At 28.6% G+C, this 24,908-nt stretch overlaps 1 protein-coding gene across 2 annotated transcripts in view; it reads right to left on the bottom strand.

Annotated features, from left to right (window-relative positions):
• LOC129981606 (calcyphosin-like protein) overlaps positions 1-24,908 on the bottom strand; it is a 41,760-nt gene that overhangs the window by 1,092 nt on the left and 15,760 nt on the right. For both annotated transcript variants that reach the window (XM_056092515.1, XM_056092514.1), the window contains exons 2-4: positions 22,569-22,748; positions 19,012-19,189; positions 5,217-5,426 (exon numbers count right to left, since the gene is read on the bottom strand). In XM_056092515.1, the coding sequence (XP_055948490.1) occupies positions 5,217-5,426; positions 19,012-19,189; positions 22,569-22,717 (537 nt within the window). In that variant the 5' untranslated portion in view covers positions 22,718-22,748. The remainder of the gene's footprint in view (positions 1-5,216; positions 5,427-19,011; positions 19,190-22,568; positions 22,749-24,908) is intronic.

Here is a 24,908-nt window from a genome sequence, read left to right as displayed (position 1 = left end):
CATTTATAAATCACAAATTATGGAAATATTCAAGCTTTATATAAACAGGAGACGATATTTAATCGATTTAATTTCTCTGGCATTTGAAATACGTATTAAAATGAAATTTTAGTAACTTCTGGAATAATAATTCTCTTCCAGTCTCGAAACCTCGTTAAAATGAACTAATTAAAATACTAGAAACGTTTAAGCAAAATGAAAATTTTAATTCAATCAAATATCCGAAACTACGAGCGCAATGAAATGCCGAAATTGCAACTACAATGAATAAGTTCATTTTGAAAATAAAATGAAGTAATAAGTAAACGATTACTTCAATGAATTTTCTCACAACAATGTTTTAAAAATCCCATTTATGTTTGTAAAAGATGATTAATCAAGTAAACTTTTCATTTCAAGAGTTATTTTTGGTATAAAAAAATAAGATCTTTTAAAAACTATTAATTTCATATGAGCTTTCTGTTTTTGTTGAAACTAAAATTGGTGAAGAGGGCATTAATTGTAAAATATTAATTGTTCCTTTTTTCAGACCACTTATATGCAAAACATTCTCGATTATCCGCGGAAGTTAGCGATGCGGCAATATTGGTAATTCACAAAATGCCCCTCATTCTCTCCTACTCCCTTAAAACACACACACACACAAATTAAAAAGAAAATGCGTTTAAATAATTTTTCTTTACAAAAAGTGTTTTACACATGTAATTATAACTTTGTAAAATTTGTTGGTTTATTTTTTTGAAAAAAAGAAAGAAGAAAAAAACAGCTGTTAATTTCCTTTTCCTTTTTTAAATTCATAATGACAATTTAAAAAAAAATATTTTCTCATTGAATGAATGATATATAGTCTTGAGCCTCAATATAGAACCCAAAAGAGGGGATGGGGTAAGAAAAGACCGTAGATAATCCATCCAATGATTATTGAGAGTTTACTGTATTGTAAATTTCAATATGAAATATCTTTATTAATACGTAAAAAAATTGTATAAATTTTGCAAATGACAATAGACTTTCATATAACATTACTTAATAAAAGATTGTTTTTGAGATGCAAAATAGTATCCTAACATTTAAACATAAAGCATAAAGAACGCTTAAAATTACTCTAAAAATATTGAAAGATATTCGCAGTTTATTTATTTTTTTTTTGGAAAAATTAACATACATATTATAATTTGCGAATTTTCAAAAGTGAAGATTAGAGCACATCTTAAAGACAATACTTACAATTAGTTGATTGACACTAATTTAAAACATTTTGTTTTGAAATAATTACAAAACTAATATTATTGATTACAGTACTTACAACTAATTTTAAATAAAACTCATAAAATTGATTTTTTTTCCAAGGATATTCATTCCTTACTGAAAGATCAAGCCTAGAATTGAAGTACAAACATGACAAACATTGTTTGAAATTCATTTATAAAAGTATTGTACTAAACAATTTATATGTCACCAATCAAAGATGCATTTTTAAATTTTTTGATAACAACTAAAATTTGATGAAAGTATTATTATTTCTTGTATTTCTTGTATTTAATTTAATAGCTAAAATTGGAAACATTTTAGCAGCACAAATTTTGCAGTAACAAATAACATTATAATAAAAATAAAATCCAATGAAATAGTGAGTCCCGTATCACGTTATAACAAGAATGACTTCGAATAGCATGAAAAATATAGAAGCAGTATTGAATAGCAACTTACAGTATAATTATTTTATTTCTCTTATTCATTCGAAAGTTTATCTTCCTACCAAACATTATTATTATTATTTTGCTTTGTAGCAAGTTATATTAGTTATCATATTTATTTCCATTATAACGATTGTTTTAATGAAGTATAAAATGTAGCCAAAATTTACAAATAAAGTATTAATTTTATTGATAATTAATACAAAATTAAAGGAAACTCAATTACTATCTATTGGTTATCTATTTAACCACATAACGATGGTTTGGGTAATTTTGGAAGATGAGGTGTTTATTATTTAATGTCGATAAAAGCTACTTAGTTATTAAAGATCTAATAAATATAGTACCTATAAGTCTGTTGCGACATAAATCGTAAATATTTTATTTAAAAGTAGCTAACGATTATTTTAATAATTATAAATTTTATTTTGTAAATAGTTGTGAAATTCAGATTGGCAACAGTGATACTTTTGGAACTTTTAATTTGTTGTATTAAAAACGATGCTAGAATTTTGAATAAAAATAAGTTGATGTAAATTTGATAATATTATCTATAATGTAATAAGATTTAGTTTTATAGTAAGCTTGTCTGCATTTTATTTTTGTTGACGCATTAACACAACAAGTCTAAATGTAACAGAAACCATTAAATGCATTTAATAACCAAGGAAACTTCTTGCAAATGACTGAAGGTATAACTGACTCTATTTTAAAAGCATATGAATTTAAAAACTTATATCCTATGAACAACGTTAACATAGAAGAATAAATATAGGGGAGAATGTTGTACTTTAGACCACTTCTATCTGTGATCTCAATGGGCAATAAAATAAGAAAGTTTTAGTGTTTAGTACAATTATTAACAACAAATTACTTGATTTAATTAGTTGATATTTTAAAGAAAAGAATATTTATTTATAAAAATATTTATCAGAATTCATTATTAAAAAATAAGTATTGCAAATATAGCATTTTGTCTCATAGTATATTTTGATACAATTAAGAAATGACATTAAGATATGTGTATTATAGACAGATAGAATTTTAAATTCAATTCAATTTCGATTTTTGCAAACTCTGAATTTTCTATTCCATAACAAAAGTGAGGTATAGAGACTTAAATTTGACCTGGTAAGAGATACACTATTTCTTGTTAAAAGGAAATTAGGGATACTTCAACCAAGATCATTTCCTCACACTGTAAGGAAAATGATAATTAATTCGTGCCATCTTCATTTGCCATTTGGTTTTATAACCTATAGTAACATATTTCCTTTCTTTTCTTAAAAAAACCCATTGTCATGTTAGGAAAGTAATTATATTTTGGAAACTCTAAGTACATTTTCTCTTTTGATTTCTTTATAGATTAGAAGTTTTGTTTTTGAAAGAAAGATTAATGAAAGCAGTTCTAAGTATCTTTCATTCTATTATTTGATACATGATATTAAGTAACATCTTAATTCTAAGGAGTTAAGCCTTTAGATTTCTTTTTATCTAAGGCTCTTTTCTTACGAGATAACTTTCCGACTTTTAGATTGTTTTTCAATTTCCTGACTACTTCAAAAAAAAAATACTTTTATTCGATTTTTTTAAGTGCATTATCAGTAATATTCTACCAAGTTCTGAAACAGCTGCACTGTTACTGCTTGACAACTACGAAACTCATCAATTATTACTATTGTTGAAAGGACAAAAAAAAAAAAAAATGGTTTGATTATCATGATTTTTCATCTTCAGAGCAATAATCGAAGGCAACCATCGGACTGGGATGTATTTGGCCCTTTTAAAACTATTACAACCAGGCAATGATCAGTTGAATGTTAACCCTAATTAATACACATAAATGTGTTAACATATATTATATAATTAAATTGGTCTCTAATAATAACTGGAAGAATTATAGTTTATAAATTTTGTATTCTTTAATAAGAATGTTTTTATTAAGGGCGAGTTACTGCCTTCATCTGTAATTGATAAATCGATGATTCATCTATGTTTCTTGTATGATTCAACTATTAACACAGAGCTTGACATAAACTCGGTGTATAGCATCTGATATCTTTCTGATTATATGGCCTTTCCCCAAGATTCAGCGAAGAATAGAACAAATAAGGAATTACAAAAGTTAAATCAAAGGTTATCCACAATAATTAAAAAAACCAGCCCTACAGGTTTTTAAATTAGATGATGCGCCCAAAATTAAAAAAAAAAACAATAGAAAGGAATTCAAAAGAAACTCTGATGCTTAAAAAAAGAAAAAATAAAAGATTAAGATAAAGATGAATTTTGGATATAATGATAATTTTTTTTACATTATAAAGTTCAGTTAAAAATTTCTCATTCATTAAATAGTAACATAATAAATATATTTTAAAGGAACAAACCTTTTAAAAACTACGAACTCTTTTAAATAATTTTTTTATGATCAAAAATTTGAAACTTTATCAACAATAATTATCTTAACATTTTATATGAATAAAATCCCCTTTCTCATTTATATTTGTGCTATAATAATTGCAGGTCAAAAGTATGACACTCTTCTGTCAAAAATACAACACTATACTATATCTTTGAGCACTGATTAAGGTTTTAAAAAATAATTAAAAATGTTAAAATTGAAATTTTTTTTTTTAAATGTGTAATAAATACAAAATAAAAGAAAGTTAAGATAAATATCCGCAATAGAATTACGAACTTTTATATGTAATCACTAAAAAATTAATTTTAAAAATCGTTTAAACGTATAATACTGTTCAATATATATCTTGAGATTAATTTTCGAATTACAGTGGGAGTTGGTAATTCGGCAATAATAAAAGACAATTTTTGAAATGAAAATAGCAATAAGATAAATTCTAATCATTTAACAGCTTCAACAAATAATAATTGTCAAAATTACTTACTGTCTGTACATTAAATAAAATAATAGTAATTATAGTTAAAATGTTTACCATTAGATGTAATAATTTATAAAACTGAGTAGTTAATTTTAAAAAACAGCATACATAAATTTCAATAGAGCAAAAACATTCATACAATAAACTTTAAAAAGTAATATAATTCATTTCTAAGTTTTTAAGTTTTTTTTTTTAAAGAAGAGTGAAATATTTTTACTTCTTATTTTTATTAAATATATTATATAACAAGTTTATAACAATATTAAATATTTTTTACAACAGTTCTTTAAAAATTATTACGATCACCGAGGATACAAAGGAAAAGAATATTTAACAAATGAACACGATTCGGGAAGAAAAAGCAATTTTTCAAGATTATCAATTTTGATTTCGAATAAATGAAATCGAGTTGCAAACTATATTTTTAGCATTTTTATTAGTAGGAAATTCAAGGGACCAAAGAAAAATTTAAATACTGACGAATTCGAATTATTCATGTTCCACAATATTTCATTCTTCTGGAAAGTGAACTGATGTGTCATTATCAATAATTTTTCTTATAGTAATACTTAAAAATAAAAGATTTAAAAATGTAATGTTAAATTATAGTTCTAATACTTACAACACCGTCGACGACTCCATTCTCTTCGAAATTTTTCAGAAACCTGCTGAGAAGTTGCTTTTCAGTTGCCTGCCCATTCAAGTATTCTGGATGGTGTTGAACAGAATAGATTCCTTTCAAATCCTCATAAGTGATCTTGCCGTCACCTGACTTATCCACCTTTTCGAAGGCTTTTTCTATTAGAGATAATCGGGCCGGGGATAGTTTGGGCTGTAAGAAAATAAGCAAATATAAAAGAAAAAAAGAATAATAAGTGTATCTATAAAAAAAAAAATTACTTGAACAATAATTTTTAAGAATGTAGAAGTCAAACAAACTACAATGTCCCTCTGTTTTAGCAATGAAAAATAGAGGGCAAACAGAAAAAAATTGAGAAACAGAACTTTAATATTCAATGTATAAACGTATTGGGCATACAAGCATAATGTAATATTCATTAAAGTTGGCTTTACAAAATGTAAAAGAATCTATTAGACGCATTCCCCATGTAAAATTTTTATCTTCTGCAATCTTAAAAAAAATTTAACCTTGAAATTTTGATGAATCTCCACATTTAAGACCTCCAAAAAAAGAGGGAGGAGGGATTGCCCAAAACCATTTCTTTGAATTATGTTTGTCTGTCGATGTATTATCGGGATGATTCAGAAATGTATCAAATCCTACGGACGAAATTCAATATTTCGGCTTTGCATCAAAGCTGTCGATTTCAGTTATCATTTCTTGAAATAAGCTCATAATAATACTGAAAATGAAAAAATGAAGGAATCATAGATTATAGTTGTTTGTAGAAATAAGATATTTTTAAAAAATGTGGCTATTTTTTTTTTTCCAAACGGAAAAGCCATAAAAATTTAGAATTAAAAAAAGATTAATACTTTAAAATAAAATTGATGAATTTAAATATACAACACAAATTTAAAATTTCTTTTTGATGAAATAATCATTGATAAGTTTACAACACCTGCTACAAACTTACTTTTCATTCGACGAGCTGATGGCTCGAATTACATTACTTTATCAAAAATAACAATATTAGAGTGTGAATTGAATCAAATTTAAAATAAAAGTTCTGTTTTATAATCGTTTAATCGGATGTTTCCTTCTTCTCTTTCGTTCGAATTATCTATCATACATAATTTACTTCACTATTTTTATTTACTGAATTAATTACCTTTGACGACCAGCTGTTTCGTCGAAGATATTAATTGTATTTTATTTTAGTTAAATCGTTTGGATATATCTATGATACTATGAAATTGCCAAGTATTAAAATGTGCTACATTAATTATCTTATATATGCCCTGTTCATTGTATACTTGAATATCTTTCTAATGGAGATTTGTCTCATTACAGTATATCGCTATCAAAAATATAACCAGTTCACCTATCTTGTGAATTGTAAACTACACAGTTATTTAACAGAATCCTTCTTTAGCTTTTAACTAAGGAAGAAAATCACGCAATAAAGTATTTGACGATGAAAACGGTTTGAATTTAAAGAAACAATGTAATCTTCTCCCTTCCCCTTTTTCTCTTCTTTTTTTTATTGGAAATTGGGCGAAAAATGTATACACATTTTTAAAAATACCAAAAGTTAGGAAAAATTTACATGGCATTTAAATTGGCATCATTAAAAAGAATCGTTTTAAAATTTAAAAATGGCATAAAATTTATTATTGTGTAATAGCATTTTCAGAAGTTATTACGGAAAAACGACAAAATTCTAGTTGATTTTTTGTTAATTAAAATTCTAATTAAAATTTCCAAGAAAAATCGCTTCGATAAGCACATTTCAAGGTATATACATATGTGCCAAATTTGGTAGCTGTTGGTCAAACGGTTTGGGATTATGTATTATGTTTTTCTTTTTTTACTTTCCGATTTATTCGCAATCTCTAATCAGTGATTTCACTATGATGAAATTTCATTGGAAAATGATAAAACGTATCGATAAGTAGTAATAAATTTTTTAATCACGATTTCAAAAGAAATGTTTTGAAACACATCAAAATGCTATTTAACAAGTCTCTTTTCAAATGCATGAAACTAATTGAACATAGGAACAAATACTTCTATTGCATTCTTTTCATTTTCACAGCTCCATTGAAAAGAAAAGAAAAGGCATGAATGTAAGAATTTTAATCCAATTATTCTATTAAAATTAAATGTTTTTCGTATTAAACATTAAATTGTGGACGTATCTTGGCATTCATTATAGATTTAAAAAAAGCATTGTCTTGAACATGCATACACACTCATACTCTAAAATATTCTCATTACAAATGATAGTGACCTTCTTTGACTGACCGTGGAAAAAACCCTTTTTATTTTCTTTTTTTTTTTTAGTTCATTGTTCGTGATACAAAAACATAAATTCGCAGAGTACTTACACGATATCTGACACATCACTTTTCGTTTAAATAACGACACGACAGTCGCTGTTGTCATTTCTTTCAGATAGATACAATAATGAAAAAAAGAAGATTTCTATCGATCGACTTACTTCGAGTTTGTTATCCATTCCATTTCATTCATAGTTAAGTACATTTGATAAAGTAATACTTAGTTTTACTGCTGAGTTAAAAATACATTTCTTTAAGAATACTTTTTTCGAAAACAAGATATCGTTACGTTACGCTAACAAACGTGGTTTTAAATGGAGTTCTAAGTAAGTCAATAATTAGGATGCCTCTTATCTTTCTATTTCATATTAAGGAATTTTCAAGAATTTAGAATAAAAAGAATAAAGAGTATATATTTAATTAGAATAAAGAGGCTATATATTTAAAGGTGTAGAAGAGAGGTTTTAGATTTCCTCCTCGCTAAAACATTTAAAATCTACTAAAAATAAACAACACGAATACGAATACACTATGACTCTAACGAGTTGGCGATGTTACTAAAAATCACGAGGTATCAGATGAATCTGACAAATTAAAAGACAGGCTTGAATCAAAGCTTGTCAGATTTAATTGCATTTCGCTCTTTCATATAACATACGACTAAAGACATATTTTTACTGATAATAAAGGAGAATATGTGTGCATGCGTTGACATTTGGCAGTGTATAAAACAAACCATTTGACTTCGAGTTATCAAATCTGGTACAAATGTACTTCGGAGGGTGGGAATATGCATCTCAGAATGATTTTTTTTCAAATTTTAACTAATCAAAAAGTAAACTAGATCAATTGTCATTTTACCGTAATAACTCCCTAAAATATAATTAAACAAAATTTATTTATACAAAATTACAGAATTTAAAAGTTCTTTTTAAATTGAATAATAATGCAATGCATTGTTTCATATTTAATATCCAGAAATAGATTGCATTGTTGCACTGCAATTCAAACTTGATTTCAGCATTACAGAAAATAATTAATCCCGAGATTTTCTTTCACTGTTGAAAGCTAAAGAAGGAGGGTACTATTTTATAGTGCGATCAGTTTACATTAGGAATCAAAAAGTGAAAATACATTACCGCAAATGACAACGAGCAGTTTGAAATGATTATCCAAATACTCAAGTTCTTAATGGTACTATTACGTCATGGGGTGCCTCTTTAATACACTTTGTACAATAAATTGGATAAGTGCAAATATATTTAAATAACTCAGATTTTATGTCTATCACAAATACTTCATCATAAAACTTAAAAACAGATTGTTTAGGGAATCGTGAACATCAAGTTATGCGGAAAAGATTTAATTGAATGAAATAATCAATACTCATGTGAATAAGTTGGTCACTAAATGCGGCTAATTTATAATAAAAAGACTATTATGGGTGTAAATTGAGAGACTACACCAGTGTCTGTCCACCTTTGTTTCCATAGGCTGCTACATAAAACAACTACCGCATTTTCCATTTTAATAAAAAGACAATCCATTGCGCCATTTGGAAAAGGAGAAAAATCACAACATCCTGCGAAAACTTTAAAAAAAAATTACTAAATAATAAAAACAAATGATACAGCTATGAATATAGCTTGGCTATGACGAAGTGCCGGGTGTGATTTTTCAGACGAGTTTATTTTAATAAATTAAGTGACAGAAGTAAATCAAAAGTTACAAGATAGGGCAGGTTTCTCTTCTGTACATTAAAAATGATGAAGAGAATCTTCCGTAAATTGTTGTTTCCTTTTCTAGTAGACTGCTTGTTTGCTTTCATTTACAATCAAACTAAAATGTAAAAGATTATTTTACATATACTTAAAAGTTCCTAATTTTCGGTTGAAATAAACGAGGAAGACGATCGGTTATTATCATATAATCATTGTCAAGTAAAATTTATTCCTATAATTCAAAAGATACGATCTTTGTTGCGACGCCAACGCCACCTTGTGAGTTTTTTGTAGCTATCGGCAGAGAGAGTTTCAATAAACAGTGTGTTGTGAGCGTTGAGTGAGAGAAAACATGGTCCGTCGAGCCGGAGTCGAACCAGCGACCTATGGATAATAGAAATTAATAAGTGTAATATTGTATAGTGATTGTGTAATATTGTAATGTAATTTGTATTAGATTATAATTATTTTTTTTGGTGTGATATATTTTGTATTGATGTTCAGTGTTATTATTTTGAAATGTAATATTTCAAGGCGGGCGGTATGTTGCGACGCCAACGCCACCTTGTGAGTTTTTTGTAGCTATCGGCAGAGAGAGTTTCAATAAACTCACAAGGTGGCGTTGGCGTCGCAACAATCTTATTTCTTAATTGTTCAGTGTATCATACTTTAACGCACTTTACTTGTAGATAATTATAAATTCCTGATGTGAAATCTACATCTGCAGGCATTATGGTATGGTATTAACGATATTCATTGAATCGATTTTTCCATCTTATTTTCTTTAATGACTATTTAAAACTGCAATATCTCATAATGCAATCTGAAAACGGTTTTGGATCGCAATACAAAAGAGAGGAGATTGGAGAAAATCATGCAAAAAATGTTTTCCTGCAACAAAAGAAAATTCCATGCCCAAACATAAAAGTTCAAAATCACAGCCAAACTTCACAAATAAAATCAAATACTTTATGAGACTGAATTCCGGATATAATGGATAAGTCGTTGCCTAGGCATAGTTGCCGGGCTTGAAATATTTGTCTTTCACTCTAATGAAAATAAAAAAAAAATGTAAAATAAAATACCAAGGAACGTTGCCTAGCAACTATTCTTGCTGTTAAAAAAATCGGAAGATATCTTTTCTTTTCTTTTTTGTTGATCGTGCTCTCCCAAAGAGTTTTCTACTTAAAGAATAAAATAACTAGAATCAAACGACACTGATACTTGGGGAGCACGTACTGAAATAAAATCTAATTAGATATTAAAAATATTATTTTATTGTATTTATTTTCTAATACCGAAGAAATTGCTTGAAATTATCGTAGATGCTCAGTTTAATTGGACAAGCGCTTCAAATTTCCCCAGAAGGAGGGAGGGGAGAGACAGAAAACTAAGATATCTGCTACTTCGATATATTAATACAAACATATAATGATGTCTAAAAATATCTGTAGCAACATATGATATAAATATACATATTTATTTTGATGCAAACAATTTAAAAGCACTTATAATGTCGACTATATTGATATTAATAGTCAGTTTTTTGCTTCTGAAAATAGATACTAAATGAGCTACCTAAATAAGGTACATACTTTTTTTAAATTATCGTGCAAATTTGATGGACTGTGACGTCTCTTAAAAGCAATAATGGTCAACAACCTTTTAGTGAAATATTTTTTAATAGGTAATTAATTGCACACAATTGTTTTTTTATCTGTTTTGAGAAATTAAGCACTTTTATTTAAAACAATCCAATTTCTAGTATGAATATTTTTCTTCACTCGATCAATAACTGATATAAACAAAAAGTTTCTCCCTTTACACTAATACGAAAATAAAATAATATATACGGTCTCTTTAATCAGTATATTACACAATGCAGCAAAATATTAAAAAAAAACATCCTATTAGAAATAAATCAAAAATTTCTAAATGTATCTTCACAGCAAAAAAAAAAAAAAAACTCAGAACATCAATTTCCGGTGATGGAAGGGATTATTCATTTGACTGATGTCCAATGATCTCTTTAGAATTGCAATAAATTTACGCAAACAACAATTACAAAAAAAAAAAAAAAAAAAGCAAAGCTCTTTTCACTAAACATATATGTAAAAACACATTTTTTTTTCCATCAGCAATAAAAAATTACTGCTTCTTTTACATATGTACAAAGAAAATAAAGCCTAAGCAAAATTGAAAGTTTCAACACCTTGATAAGCTTTTAGTCTTTACAAAATACTTTCGTTTCACAAAGCACTGGCGTACATCTACTTTTGTTTTAATATTATTTTAATTTTTCAATGGTATTGGCGTACTCAATATATATATTTCTAAATTGACAATTCAATACTATAGTAACATTTACAAAGCACTGGCGTACATATATATATAATTCTGAAAGTGATCTTTCAATTAACACTAATTTATATTAATTGAAATACAAACTAACTTTACCAAAGAACTGACTACTTAAAAAATAATATATATTATGATTTATATAATATATATTATGATTTATTTTGTTATTGTACTTTGCACTGACGTACAATTCTATTTCAGAAGTACTAAATTTCTAACAACACTGACGTGTTAGTTTATAAAATAACTTGAAAGTGACCTTCCAAAATGTGTACTGGCGTACAAACAGAAAATAAGTACTTCGAAATTTTTCACAAAACAAAATACAATCAATTTACAATTCATATCACTTTTACATAAATTAATAATATTTTATTCAATTCGAAATAACAACTAGTACTTCAAAATTATTTCTTTTGCATAGTTTGAAAATTAATTTTTGTTAGGAATTGACATATCCCAATTCTTTTTTTTTTTAGAACAAGAATATGAAGCAAACGATGTTATTTCGTTTTGGTTTTGCCTCAGTACGAAAATTTTTGGTACTCAACCATTTAGCCGAAACACAACTTTGAAGATAATCCATACGTGGGTCTTCAATTTTTTTTATAATTTATGGAATCCGACGGCTGGCACCATTTATTAGGTTGTGACGTCTCTTAAGAGCAATGATGGTCAACAACCTTTTAGTGCAATACTTTTAATAGGTAATTAATTGCACACATCACATACACATATATAAAGATACAAAGTGGTTTCAGCATTTAAATTTGTTAACAGGAGGCCATATTCCTTGAAACACATCACAGACACTGTTTACCACACAACACCATTTTCACATCACTCCATCATGCCGTTCTTCGTTCTGATCTTTTTCGAGTTCGTTCATAAAGGGCGCTAGTCAGTATAAGACGCATAAATTTTATTACATTGATTTTCATTTGATTAATGTTCAGTTAAAATTGCTGCTCAGTATTTTCTATCTAAATTAGTTCGGTCTGATATGCAAAATTGTATTTTCCATCTTTAGTGACATTTTATGCTAAACGTTCATTTTCATGTTTGAGACTATTCACCAGTGAAGACGTTTTAAGCTTGTTTCTTTGGGTTTATAAAATTTGCAATGCCTTTTGGGTATCGAAAAAATTTAGATTTTCGCCCTATTATATTTTCGTTTACAACAAATCTAAACTAATAAAATATTATTCATTTATACAAACTATAAAATTTTGTGATCACGCGTTTGTACCTTGGCTGCATGCTATATTATTAACTGAAATTTTAACCATGAAAGAGTTGTCATTGCCCTACCAAAGAATCCTGGGTTTAATTGAATGATAGTCGTTATATCATAGGCGAAAAATGAAGGTGAAGACATAATGATCACAGTAAAAATGCAGGCAAACTTCATCGGCCATGGTCTAACCGCCCTAGCAGGAAATAATTCCCATCATTGGAATGGAGGCTACTCGCACCCACGCCATTTCTATATAAAATAAAAATCGAGACTAATATTACTTATATAGCAACGTTTTATTCATTTATTCGCAGTGTCCCTCCATGTGAAAGTGATTTAAATTTATGTTATAGCTGTATGTTTTTAATAAACAATGGTTGTGTAACCGCCTCGCGGAATTTTTTTTTTTGCATTTATAGCATTTTAATTGGCAGTTATTATGAGGAAAATGAAAAAAATAATCTCAAATGATGTCTTCACTATTTCACAGTAAAGAACATTCAAGACACATAGTCAGATTATTACGGTGAATTATGGTCTCATAAAGTTTGTTAAACATTTTTCACACGGTCAAGTTTTTTTATGCTTACAAAATTATTTTAAAATATGATTTAAAAAAAAAAAAAAGAAGAAGCAAAAGAAGGAAACTCGTTTAATAATCCTGTTATCAGAGACACACGCATACACACATGTATATATATGCATTCTGAATATACTGTCTGCGTGGCCATTTTATTTCTTTAAAGTACTAATTATCTTTAAAATTCGTTAGATTTATATACAATTTGGAAAAGTTACGAAAGCAAATAGGACAATAATTTTCACTTTTTATCAGAAGAACAATGTAAACATTAAATTAATTCCTTACTTTGACAGTTTTTATATGCAACATACTTAATGTATCAGATAATATTCAGGTCTTTCACCCACTATCCTCTAAGCCAGAAACTAAGACACAACACATCGAAAAATTTCCAGAATGAATAAATAAAAATATTTAAAGAGAAAATCACTATAAACACAGAGAAGTTACATTGAAGGAAAATTTAATACTAAATAATTTATTGTAGCTCAATTGTATAAAAAAAAAAAATCAGAAATGTAGTTTTTTTCCCCATCTAAATTTTATTTCATTAATCCTTAAAAAAACCACATAACCCTTTTCCATATATATTCTTCTAAATATTAGTTATTATGAAATCAGAAAGATTATAACTTTAAAGTGAATTATTCCTAGAGAAATATTTTTATTACATTCAGAAATATTCATATTAGTTTTCAATATTTAAGTAACAGTTTTCTAAATTAAATAATATTTTTTTAGAAAATTATATAAAACCAACTCTAAATATTAAAATGAAATTTTTAACTTATGGTATTATAATAAAAATACAAAAAAATTGTTAAAAAAATTTCACTTTACTTTATTACTTCGCTAATCACCTTTGGCGACCAGATGGTTCAGATGATGGTTGGCTTATGATTTCCTTCACAGAATATTCTGATAGATATTAAAATTAAATTATTTTATAAGTCTAACGTTGATTTTTTCTGGAAACCAACCTTTCAAATGAAATCATCATACTTAGCATCATAATGCATATATATATTCTAAATTTATATTGCCTTTCGCAATACTATAATTTCATTTTTTTATTTTTTCTTGTTAACTGCTAAGAAAATAAGAATTTTGCCTTTTTTTTTCTTTTTATCTTTCAACTATGAAAAATGAAGTATTTGGTGCAGCAATGAAATATTTGGTTAACCGATGGAAAACGTTTGAATTCTATAGCAACAATGAAATGTATTAATGAAATTTATGCTAAAAATTGTGCTCGAAAAATTCTCGAAGTTTTAAAAAAAAGTTACACGATTATATTGATATAATTAAAAACATAATTTTTTGAATTTTAACACATGTAAAAATTCTTTGAGTAATATTATTTTTGGAAGTAATCCCCAAAAAACTTTAAAATCTCACTTAATTTTTGAATTAATTAAAATTTTAAAAAAACTCGTCCTCAAATGCATATTCTTACTCTCCAAAGTATATTTGTACAGATACCCGATACTTCTACGCCAGATGATTCTCCCAACACTTATACACGCGTCTCCTTTGTTATTAGTAAGAATTTCTAAACTCACCAATAGGTAAAACCGGCTTCACGGGAACAAACCTTAATTTAGAGGATTTTAACCTCCACCAATCCTTTGATTTGAAGCCCATTTGAGCAGGCTTAAAAAAATTCTTCGGTTATTTATATACGTAGAAATAATAATAGAAAATGAAATATTCCGTGCCACGAACCGATTTCAATGTGAAGCTCCGAAACTGGCCAGACAGTTTCTGTCGTATGCTTGAGTGTTTACTAAAAATATAGCAAGGGAGCACGTCAACCAACTATGCAAAATCAACTTCCCACCCCAAGTATCCCCTTTTTTACCCTTACCGGTATAATTATTCATGCATTACAGTGAATTATAACAGGTATTTTTTTCTTTCTTTATTAGCAGGGTTTTCTGTCTACAGAAAATAGTTTAAAAGTTGACATTTTTTGAAATTACTGGAATTTTTATGTAAGCAAGTCATGTTATGAAAATGAATGTTTTCAAATAGATTTATAAATTTTGGTTTATACACCATGGTTGAAAAATTTCCCGCATTAGAAATATGTATAAACATCTTTTTTGAGTAGAAAATACATGCTTGAAAAATTGTTTCCAGTTTTCAAAAAAACAGAAATAACATAACCGTTCTATGAAACTGAAAACTACATCGTCTATTCAATGTTAATCATCTTGTCTTCATCGAATCTTCAGGGATTTGTAATCATGTTGCAAGGGATAAGTTCTAATTAATGCATAGATAAGTAAACATAAAAAATAAGTTTAAATCTAATTAATTTAAAATTAATAAAATTTGCATAGTTTTGAGCTATTGTAATTAAAAATAAAAATTCTGATGATTCCTTTTAAATATTTACATCCCATTTGCTTTGTAGCATTCCAAAGTATTAACTGTATTGTAGCAACAAGTGATTGTGTTTATTGAATATAAACTGAAAAAAAAAGTAGTTATTTTAATTGCATCAGACTTTCTGTAATCTCATTCCTTGAACATATCTACTCTAAAGATTAGATTTAATCATAATTGTTGACGGTTTAATAATAATACCTATAGTTTCACAATTTGAAGCTTTTATGAAACTCATAAATAACTAGAAGTATGAAATACATTGAGCAAAACTTTTACAAATCTATTGTAAATTATATTCTTTCATTGTATACAATTTTCATATTTTATAATGTGATTATCTGAAAATGAAGCAAATATTCACCTAATATTTCATTTACTGAAAAGTAGTAGAACCAGCTAACAAATGACATGATGAATGCCAGCGATATAAAAACCACAATAATATGAAATACATTATGAAAATGAAATAAAACGAATTTGCGAATATTTCTTCATAATGAAAATGTAATCAGATGAATTATAGAGTGTAAAAATAGAAACAAATAACTGGAAATATCTGTTATAAACGATGCTGTAGGAAAATAAATTGCATAAAATTAATTTTGACGATTTTTGATTTTTATATATGGATTCTTGATAAATCAGTAGGAAGTGAGACTCGCCCCCCCCCCCGTTTATCTACATTTCCTACCATGGATCAGAAAATCTCTGCAGGAATGAATCACCCAGGAAAAAAGGTATTTTGACCGGTCTTGTAATGTTCGAAGTGAAATGTTTAAACAATAACTTCAAAGTTGACAAGAGTACAGTGTTAGGTGTCAACATTCATTTCTTGAAATTTTGCGGAGAAAATAATTATTTTCTAACTTTTAAAATTTCTAAAAAATTTAGTAAACTAAGTAAAAGATACAAAGCAAGTTTAAATTATTGTTTTCTTGGACGGTGCATTATTTTTCTTTTTTTGTACAATCATGAGAAACGATGTTGCTGACGAATATGTGCGACAAATCAACCAAAGCAACGGAAAATATAATATAAATTGTATATATTATATTATATATATTTATACAAATATATTGAAACTGGAGCTTCGAGGTGCATTAAATTGCCAAAGAGATGGCTGTAAGTGCTAGATTAGTCTGGACACCGCAGACACACACAGAAAGACATGCTTTTATACGACAGATTAGCTGTCTTTTGTAACCATCTGATTTACCGGAAATACTGGATGCATGCAATTTTACTTAAATATTTTATTCATAGTTTGATCTACGTGATTCTCTGAGTAAAGTGAGAGGCATTTAATTTTCTTTGTTCTTGGAGCTTTTCTCTTATTCCACTCATTTTACTAACGCAATTCAAGTGGCGCTACTGACGCATGAAAACGGAAACTGTGTACGTCTTATAATATCTAATTGCACTTGGTTTTATAATGATTTGTAATTTCATGCAGTCTTTCGTCCTATAACAAGCTCGGCAGATTCTCCTTTACAGTTGGTTATAATAGACAGTTTACAGTATTGCGAGATTACCGATTACTTCAGATTTATATAAAAATGGAAATGATAGAATTCATTACAATGCTGAACGAGATGAGAAAGTGTTTAATTAAAATGTAAATAAAATAAGTAGAATCATTCAATATCAGAAATGTGTGAGTACTACCAAATATTTTTCATAATTTATCTGTCTTAAAGGTGTTTTCTTAATGCCTCAATAAAAAAATTCGCTGTATTTCAATAAAAAAGTGAATTTTTAAACATAAAGAGCGAAAATATGTTAACCGACTTCCGCCAATGCAAAAAATTCAATAAGTCCTTTTTATTATCTACTTTCTTTACTATCCTTTTAAACCTTATTATAATGTGAACTTATGTTTGTATTTATATTATTTTATTATAATTTATTTTTGCATTACATTTTTGTATCTCAGATTTATCTCTGTATAATTTTGGTCTATGTCTCTTTCAGTTTCTATAGCTTTGCTGTGTTATAGTATTCGAGGTGAAGACCTATCATTTCACTTAATTGTCCAATACTGTCTATAGAAAAATTCCTTTTGCGATCTGCATTGATTTCATCCCCTGTGCAGCAAATTTTTTTATGTTGTTATATATGTTGTTTAAAAAACTATGCTGCTTTGCGAATCGTACATTCCGCTAATATGTGTAATGATGTCTCTTAATCTAAATTAAATCCTAATTAACTTCTTAATTTTTATCTTAATTTAGCCCATATTAACTTCATTCTAAAATGTTCTCTTATTTCCTGACCTAATTCCACCCTTTATTTAATTACTTTTAACACTCGCTCTAGAAAACTGTAAATTCAACAAAATCTCACGCTCTGAGTGAAGGGAAAAAAATCTTTAATGTTAGCAATTTAATTCAACATTTAAAGATACCTAAATTTCCCTATCTTAAATCTACACCTGTCAAAGAAATCCCTATAAAAATCTCAATGTAAAAACCATCTAAGGGTAAGTTTTTGCTGGTGCCCTGGTCCAGGGATAGCGAGCGCTGTTTTCCCTTGATCTGGGCGTCCCAGATTCGAGTCCTGGTTCGGGCATGGTTGTTCTCCCCTGTATTCTATCTGTGAGGTGTGTGAAAGAGCCCCCATGTAAAAAGGGGTTGTGTAAGAGAGTGTGTGAGTGTCATCTTCATATGATCTAAAGTCTGACTTCTGCCTTCGGGTGCTCAGGGGCCCTTACCCTCAGACCAAGGGGAATAAGCAGCAGCAGCAACAACAATAGGGAAAATTTCCCTCTCTTTTGCTCTTCTGTACTTGTGTCGTGATGTAAACAACTGACGTATTTCTGACCACTCGAAGTTCAAAACTTCTATTCGGCCACGCAACTGTTAATACACACACACACACACACACACACACATATATATAAATGTGTATATATACATATATATATGTGTGTATATATATACACTTTAAGAGAACTGTAAGGGCCCTAACGGCTCTAGGTAGCTATCTAATTTGTCTAATCGGAAATTCGATCTGAATAGATGTGGGAAAGTTTACATTCGTAGAAATAAAGAAAATTGAAAATGATAATAGTAGTTATAATATAATATAAAGGTATCAGTTGCTATTCACATCAAGCAGAGTATGGATGAAATTTTTATTCTGTTCCTTCCAAACTTACTCTAACTGCCCGCAAGAATTCGTCGTATTTGAGAGTCCCGGAGTCGTCCTTGTCGAAGTGTTTGAAAATTTGCTCCGCCTCCTCGTCCGTCACGTTGAGACCCGTGTCTCGGATTCCTTTCACGAACTCTTCGAAATTCAAGTCCCCGCTGTGGTTGTCGTCCATTCGTCGGAAAATCCTGATTAGGGAACGAGAAAAATCAGATAATATGCAATTTGCGGTATACGTGAAAGATTAATAAAAAAAATATAGCACACAAGATTTTAATTTTAATGACTTATGTACAAAGTGTAAAGAAATATGGTGAGCATCCCATTTCCGAGCACCAATGTATGCATGGTTGATGACGACGGCTACTTAACCCCTTAACCTATTTGGCTGCATGCCATGCGTGCATCGATTTACAGCATTTTTACACTTTTAAACAGCAATCAAGCTACTCATAAATGCTGTGATCCAACACAAAAATTACACGGGACTCATAAATGTTTCAAGTATTTCATGGGTTTTCATTTGAATCAAAACGACAAAATTTTCTGAAATAGAAGATATAATTTAATTAAATTGCAGATAAAATAAATCATTTAAAGGGTTAATAAGCTTCAGATATGCATAAATAAAGAATATACGGAATATTTAGTCAAAACCTGTTTCAAACCCGCCATATTCATAACCTGTAAACAAAATTTCGATACCAGCTTGCTATTTCTAATGATTTTGAATTTTTTTTTCTTTTTTAGAATATATCCTCTTAAATTCTGATACATTCCTTTACAAGGACATCATTTCCAAGACCGTATCAAATATGCTTTTTTTATTCTTGAAATAAAAAATACAGGAGAGAAACAACTTCTTATCAACACAGAGACAATACCTCACTGAGATTTGGGCATAATTGGTGGTACATGACGAAAGTACTAGAAGGAAAAACTCCATGCGTCATAAATTTATTAAAGTTCAGTTTTTGTTACCTCTGTTAAAATTGATGAATTATTTCATAAAATAAAAAGTTTATCAATAATAGAATAGAATATGTTACTTTTTTAAAGTTGCATAAAAACTTAAATTTATTTTTAGGATCTTTTTTATTTAAAATTTTTACTTTAATTAATTTTGAAAGCGCATACAATTTTTTTAATATAATGAAATGAATAAAAATAAATATTATCTCTTTCTCCATACATACGAAATAAAAAGTGTACATTAATCTTTTATGGTTTTAATCAGTTGTTTTATTTATTCTCAAATTACAACAATTCGAAAATTTTTCAATTCAGGTGTAATTCCAACTAATAAAGTGCATACTTGATGACGACACCATGATAAAGGAAAAAATAAACACTAACCACCACCATTCACATTTTAACACACAGATGAGCACACAAATAAAATTAATTAATTTAAATTATAAATCACCAATTAAAAGCGAAAATTTTGATAAGAAATTATCGTATGCGGCATCCATAAAAGAAGAATGAGGGACATTTCATTATTCTATCAAAATTAACCAATTCGAAATATAAAACAATCGTACTGTAAAATACTCCGTAATAGTTTTTGCAGCATCTCAAAATGCGTCCAATTCAACTCATGGAGTCATCAATTATATTCACGTGGTTTAACAGCTGCATGGAAAATGAAGCTCTGTAGGTCATAATATTTAACTGCACGCCGTGTTATCCTATATCTTGATATCACCTTCTTTTCTTCCCATAAAATGTGAATTGGCTTCTAAAATAAAATTTCAGCAGTGGAATCGATCTACCACGCGTAGATTGTCACCATTGAAAAAGAATGTTTTAATTAGTTTCAATGTATTAACATCACATTATTCATCAAAACGAGATTCCGGTGGCATCGCATTTGTTTCCTCAGCATTTGTTTCGAAAAACAAACAACAATGTAAACAAATATGCTTTATGGACAACTATGTTTCTTGTGAACGTTTTATGAGGCATGCGTGACAAAAAACACGTTGTTTACTATATTCATTTTTTTATTTTTACTGATGTTAAGCACGCATTGTTGGACGATCGTTCTGTGTAATTTGGCGGTGGTATTTTATACGATATAACATAAAAAACGCTTTGTCGCTATATCCCTTACTGTTTATATTTAAGTTCAAGTTCAAATGAATAAATGAATGTTCAAAATATACAGTCTAGATGAGTCTGTATACAGTCTAGACGCTCTGGAAAAAACTTAACATCGAACAGCCGAACATTTCTTATGCCTTTCTTTTGTTTCAAGCTCTCGCAAGCAAACATCATCTAAGCATCTTTATTCAAGCCCTCAAGTATTTTGATATCCATTAACTGTTATTTTTTCACTCCTATGGGATAACAGCCTTTGTCGCTATATCCCTCACTATTTATATTCAAGTTCAAGTACATAAAAAACGTATTTAATTTTGACAAGAAATGTTGGATATATTTATTTAGTGTCAGATTTCAGAAAAAACTGGGAAGATAATGAAGTTAGTCAGTCTCCAAAAATTATGTCGTTAAAAGATTGCAAAAGTCTGCGTGTTGAAATAAACTGTCACTTTATTTATTCATAAATTATTTGGTTTCCTAAATTCGGAATTAATTTATATTATATTATTCGTCGTAGCCTAGATTTCTGTAATAAATTTATTCGATAAAATATATTATTTCCTGTACTCTTTATTGATTACAAACAACTTTTCGCACCTCACTGAGCAGTATCACAAAAACTTTTTTCATTTACGATTTAAAATTAATGGTCTTATTTAATTAGATGAAATCTTTTTTTAGAAACTACAAGAAAAGTATTTACGAACGCGTTCTTTTTTTTTTTTTTTTTTAATTGAGATCAGATGAAGAGTACGACACTTAAAACAATATCCCCTTGCAAATTCGAAGCCATACCAACTTGAAAACGACTCTCGATGGACATATAATTTACATTAAACAGCTGACATGACGGATTTTCGTTGAAATTGGCAATGGGCCCTCGAATCTGCAATCCTCTATCATCAAAATACTGGGTATTTTCAAAAAGAAAAGAAAATAACTATGTAAGAGCAATGCAATAAAACGGGCTCTAACAATTTAAAAAGAATTTAATACACAACCACTTACACAAAACACTACACTTACAATTACACACATTTAGTCAATATTTATTTTTACAAGCTTAACATAAGTATATCTCGTGGTCGGTAGGTTTTACCCTGCTTACAGTCTTGCGGTCAGCCTCGTACTGCAGTTCGTACTTTTGCTTGGCGAGGAGGTTGGCGCACTGGCTATATTTGAGAGGGTTACAACTAAAAATTTACAATTTATTCCGGTTTCAAGTTGATCTTCTGTTCACACATTTAAAAAAAAATCAAGAAAAGTTTCGTGGCTAATTTTACCTCTAATAGATACCAGCAAAAAAAAAAAAAAAAAGTGTGTTGATATTATATATTAAATTTCAAAAAATCATCTTAGATTACACTATATTTATTCACCTAAAACCACTGAATGAATAAATAAAGATTCATTACATTGACGGCAATCAGAATAATATTTTCCTTCGTTCACGTCTCTTACCTTCCCAGACCTAAAATTCCCTTAGCGCCCCTCTGTAGACACAAGAGGCGTAATTTTTCTATTGGGTCATCCGTCACCATAAGCTTTTTGGACGCCCTCTCTTTCATCACCTGCTCATTCCTCGTTTGGGCTGATAACGGGCGAGGCATTTGGCTTGGATGAATCACCACTCGTCAACACCTGTAACAGACAAAGTGTGATTTCAAACCTCTATCAATTGCAGGGGTGGGGAGTGGGGTGGGAGAAACCGAGTAGAACAAATCTGATTGTGGGGATAAAGATTTAACTTTTAATGAGGGGATGTTAACAGAAGAAATGACACGGCAAATTTAAAACATTCTGTGGACATTCTCATATAACAAACCTTTAATCAATGTGTTAATGATTTATTTAAGATCAAGTTTTTAGTTCCTTAACTTTTTTTGAAACTATATATGTTTTATTTACTTGTGAATCGCGATTGCATAGATTCAAGTTTCTAAACAATTTTATTTAAACAGACGGTTGGTATTTATAAGTAAATGTTGTAAAAAAAATATAGAAATTTGACAAATTAGTTGATAAAGTGCTTATATTAACGTAACATTTTATAATTCAGAGAGCTTATATTTTTTCATTATATTTATTTGGAAATTTAATAACATCTTTCTATTTGACTTACACCAGCTCCTTTCAATTTTATGGCCTTAGGGAGCTACCTAGTATGCATATGACATATTTCCAATGCCTAGTGAGAAATTCGTCACTAAAGAGGTATATGTTGAAATGAGTATATACAAATGATTTTGATATTTTAAATTATTTAAAATATTATGCTTTAAAAATTATTCCATCAACAACTGAAAGGGGGAGGTATATATATATATATATATATATATATATATATATATATATATATATATATATATTGTTAAATCATTAAACAAATACATTTAGATATTACAGCATTTTACGCGAGTTTGTTAGTTAAATTATTTTAAGATTGCCCCCGTAAGTACCAACGAAATGTTTAGATGACGAGAGCGATACCCGAGTCGGTACTCTCCTTTCCAAATTCCCACAACAAACCAAAAGACATTTGACCTTCGACAATTTAAGGTGAACAACGGTCGTAGTATGTTTGGGACTCGAATCTGCAATTCTATCTCAAGGTCACTGTGATTCTCCGAGAGTAAAGCTTTATACATTTAAATGCAATTCTTAATTATTTATTTCTTAATTTCTTAATTTATTTATTTTATTCATATTCCTTTTTATCATCATAAAAGGAGTGATGGTAAAAGTCTCGGGTTAGAGTGCACTACTCCAAACGTAGTTAAAATAAACTATTATCATAAATGGAAGAGGATTTCTAGAAGTTTTAGAGATGATTTATAAATATTTAGATGCACTTTATATGGGGCTTTAATTTACTCATTTTAGGGTCTTTTTTTTAAGTCAATGGACATCAGAGGTGGAAGAAGACTTCTAAAAGTCTTTTAATTAGTTAACATATTACCAAATTATGTTAATTAATTCACGAGAAAAGTGATCAGATAACCTTTAACCAAGCCTTTTGTTTGGTTTTATTTTTATTGTAATTACATTCAATGGAAATAAAATCATAAAGACATAATTGACACAGCTTTAGAAAAGAACTATACAAATCGATCTTTTATTATATACTTTCCATCAGGATATTTTTTTTAGAAAATCCAAAAAAGTTTATCTGATAAAAATCAATTACTAATGATATATTTGATGTAGAGACAATATAAAGTTGATATAAGCTTGAATTTTTTTACAATAGCATTTTACTTTCTTTTTAAATAATTTACGGAATCAAAAACAATAAAACACAGCAGGTTATTATCTTTGCATACGTGCAGGTACATCTGAATCAGAAATCTATTTCCTTTCGGTTTTTCCACGATCGATTTTACAAGTTTGCGTGATTGCGATAGTAATTTTCGATCAGTCATTGTAAATCGCAGACCGTGGCATTGATCCTGAAGAACGCTGACACCGCTTCGCTCAATAAGTACATAGAAACGAATTTTATGGCAAATGCGGGATCTTCTTACGGAATAAGAGAATAAATTATTCTTGCTTCATTCGAATCGATTGAAAGCGTATTTTTCGACCCACTTACATTTTCATCCATTATCAAAATGGAGGTGCTTTCCGAAAAGTTATTAATATGAAGTTGGACAATACAAACGTTAAGAAAATAGACTGGTGGTCAAAACATAAAATGTAACAAGTATTATTGCTGTTATGCGAAATTTCGAACAACACCAGAATTATTTTATTCAGTAAATATGAGTTTGTAACATCCTATTTATTTTTCTCGTTATAAAT

This window comes from Argiope bruennichi, chromosome 8, assembly GCF_947563725.1.
Source record: "Argiope bruennichi chromosome 8, qqArgBrue1.1, whole genome shotgun sequence".
In the NCBI taxonomy this organism is placed as follows: Eukaryota; Metazoa; Arthropoda; class Arachnida; order Araneae; family Araneidae; genus Argiope; species Argiope bruennichi.
Note: the sequence above shows the minus strand (reverse complement) of the source record. Positions and strands in the feature narration are given on the sequence as shown.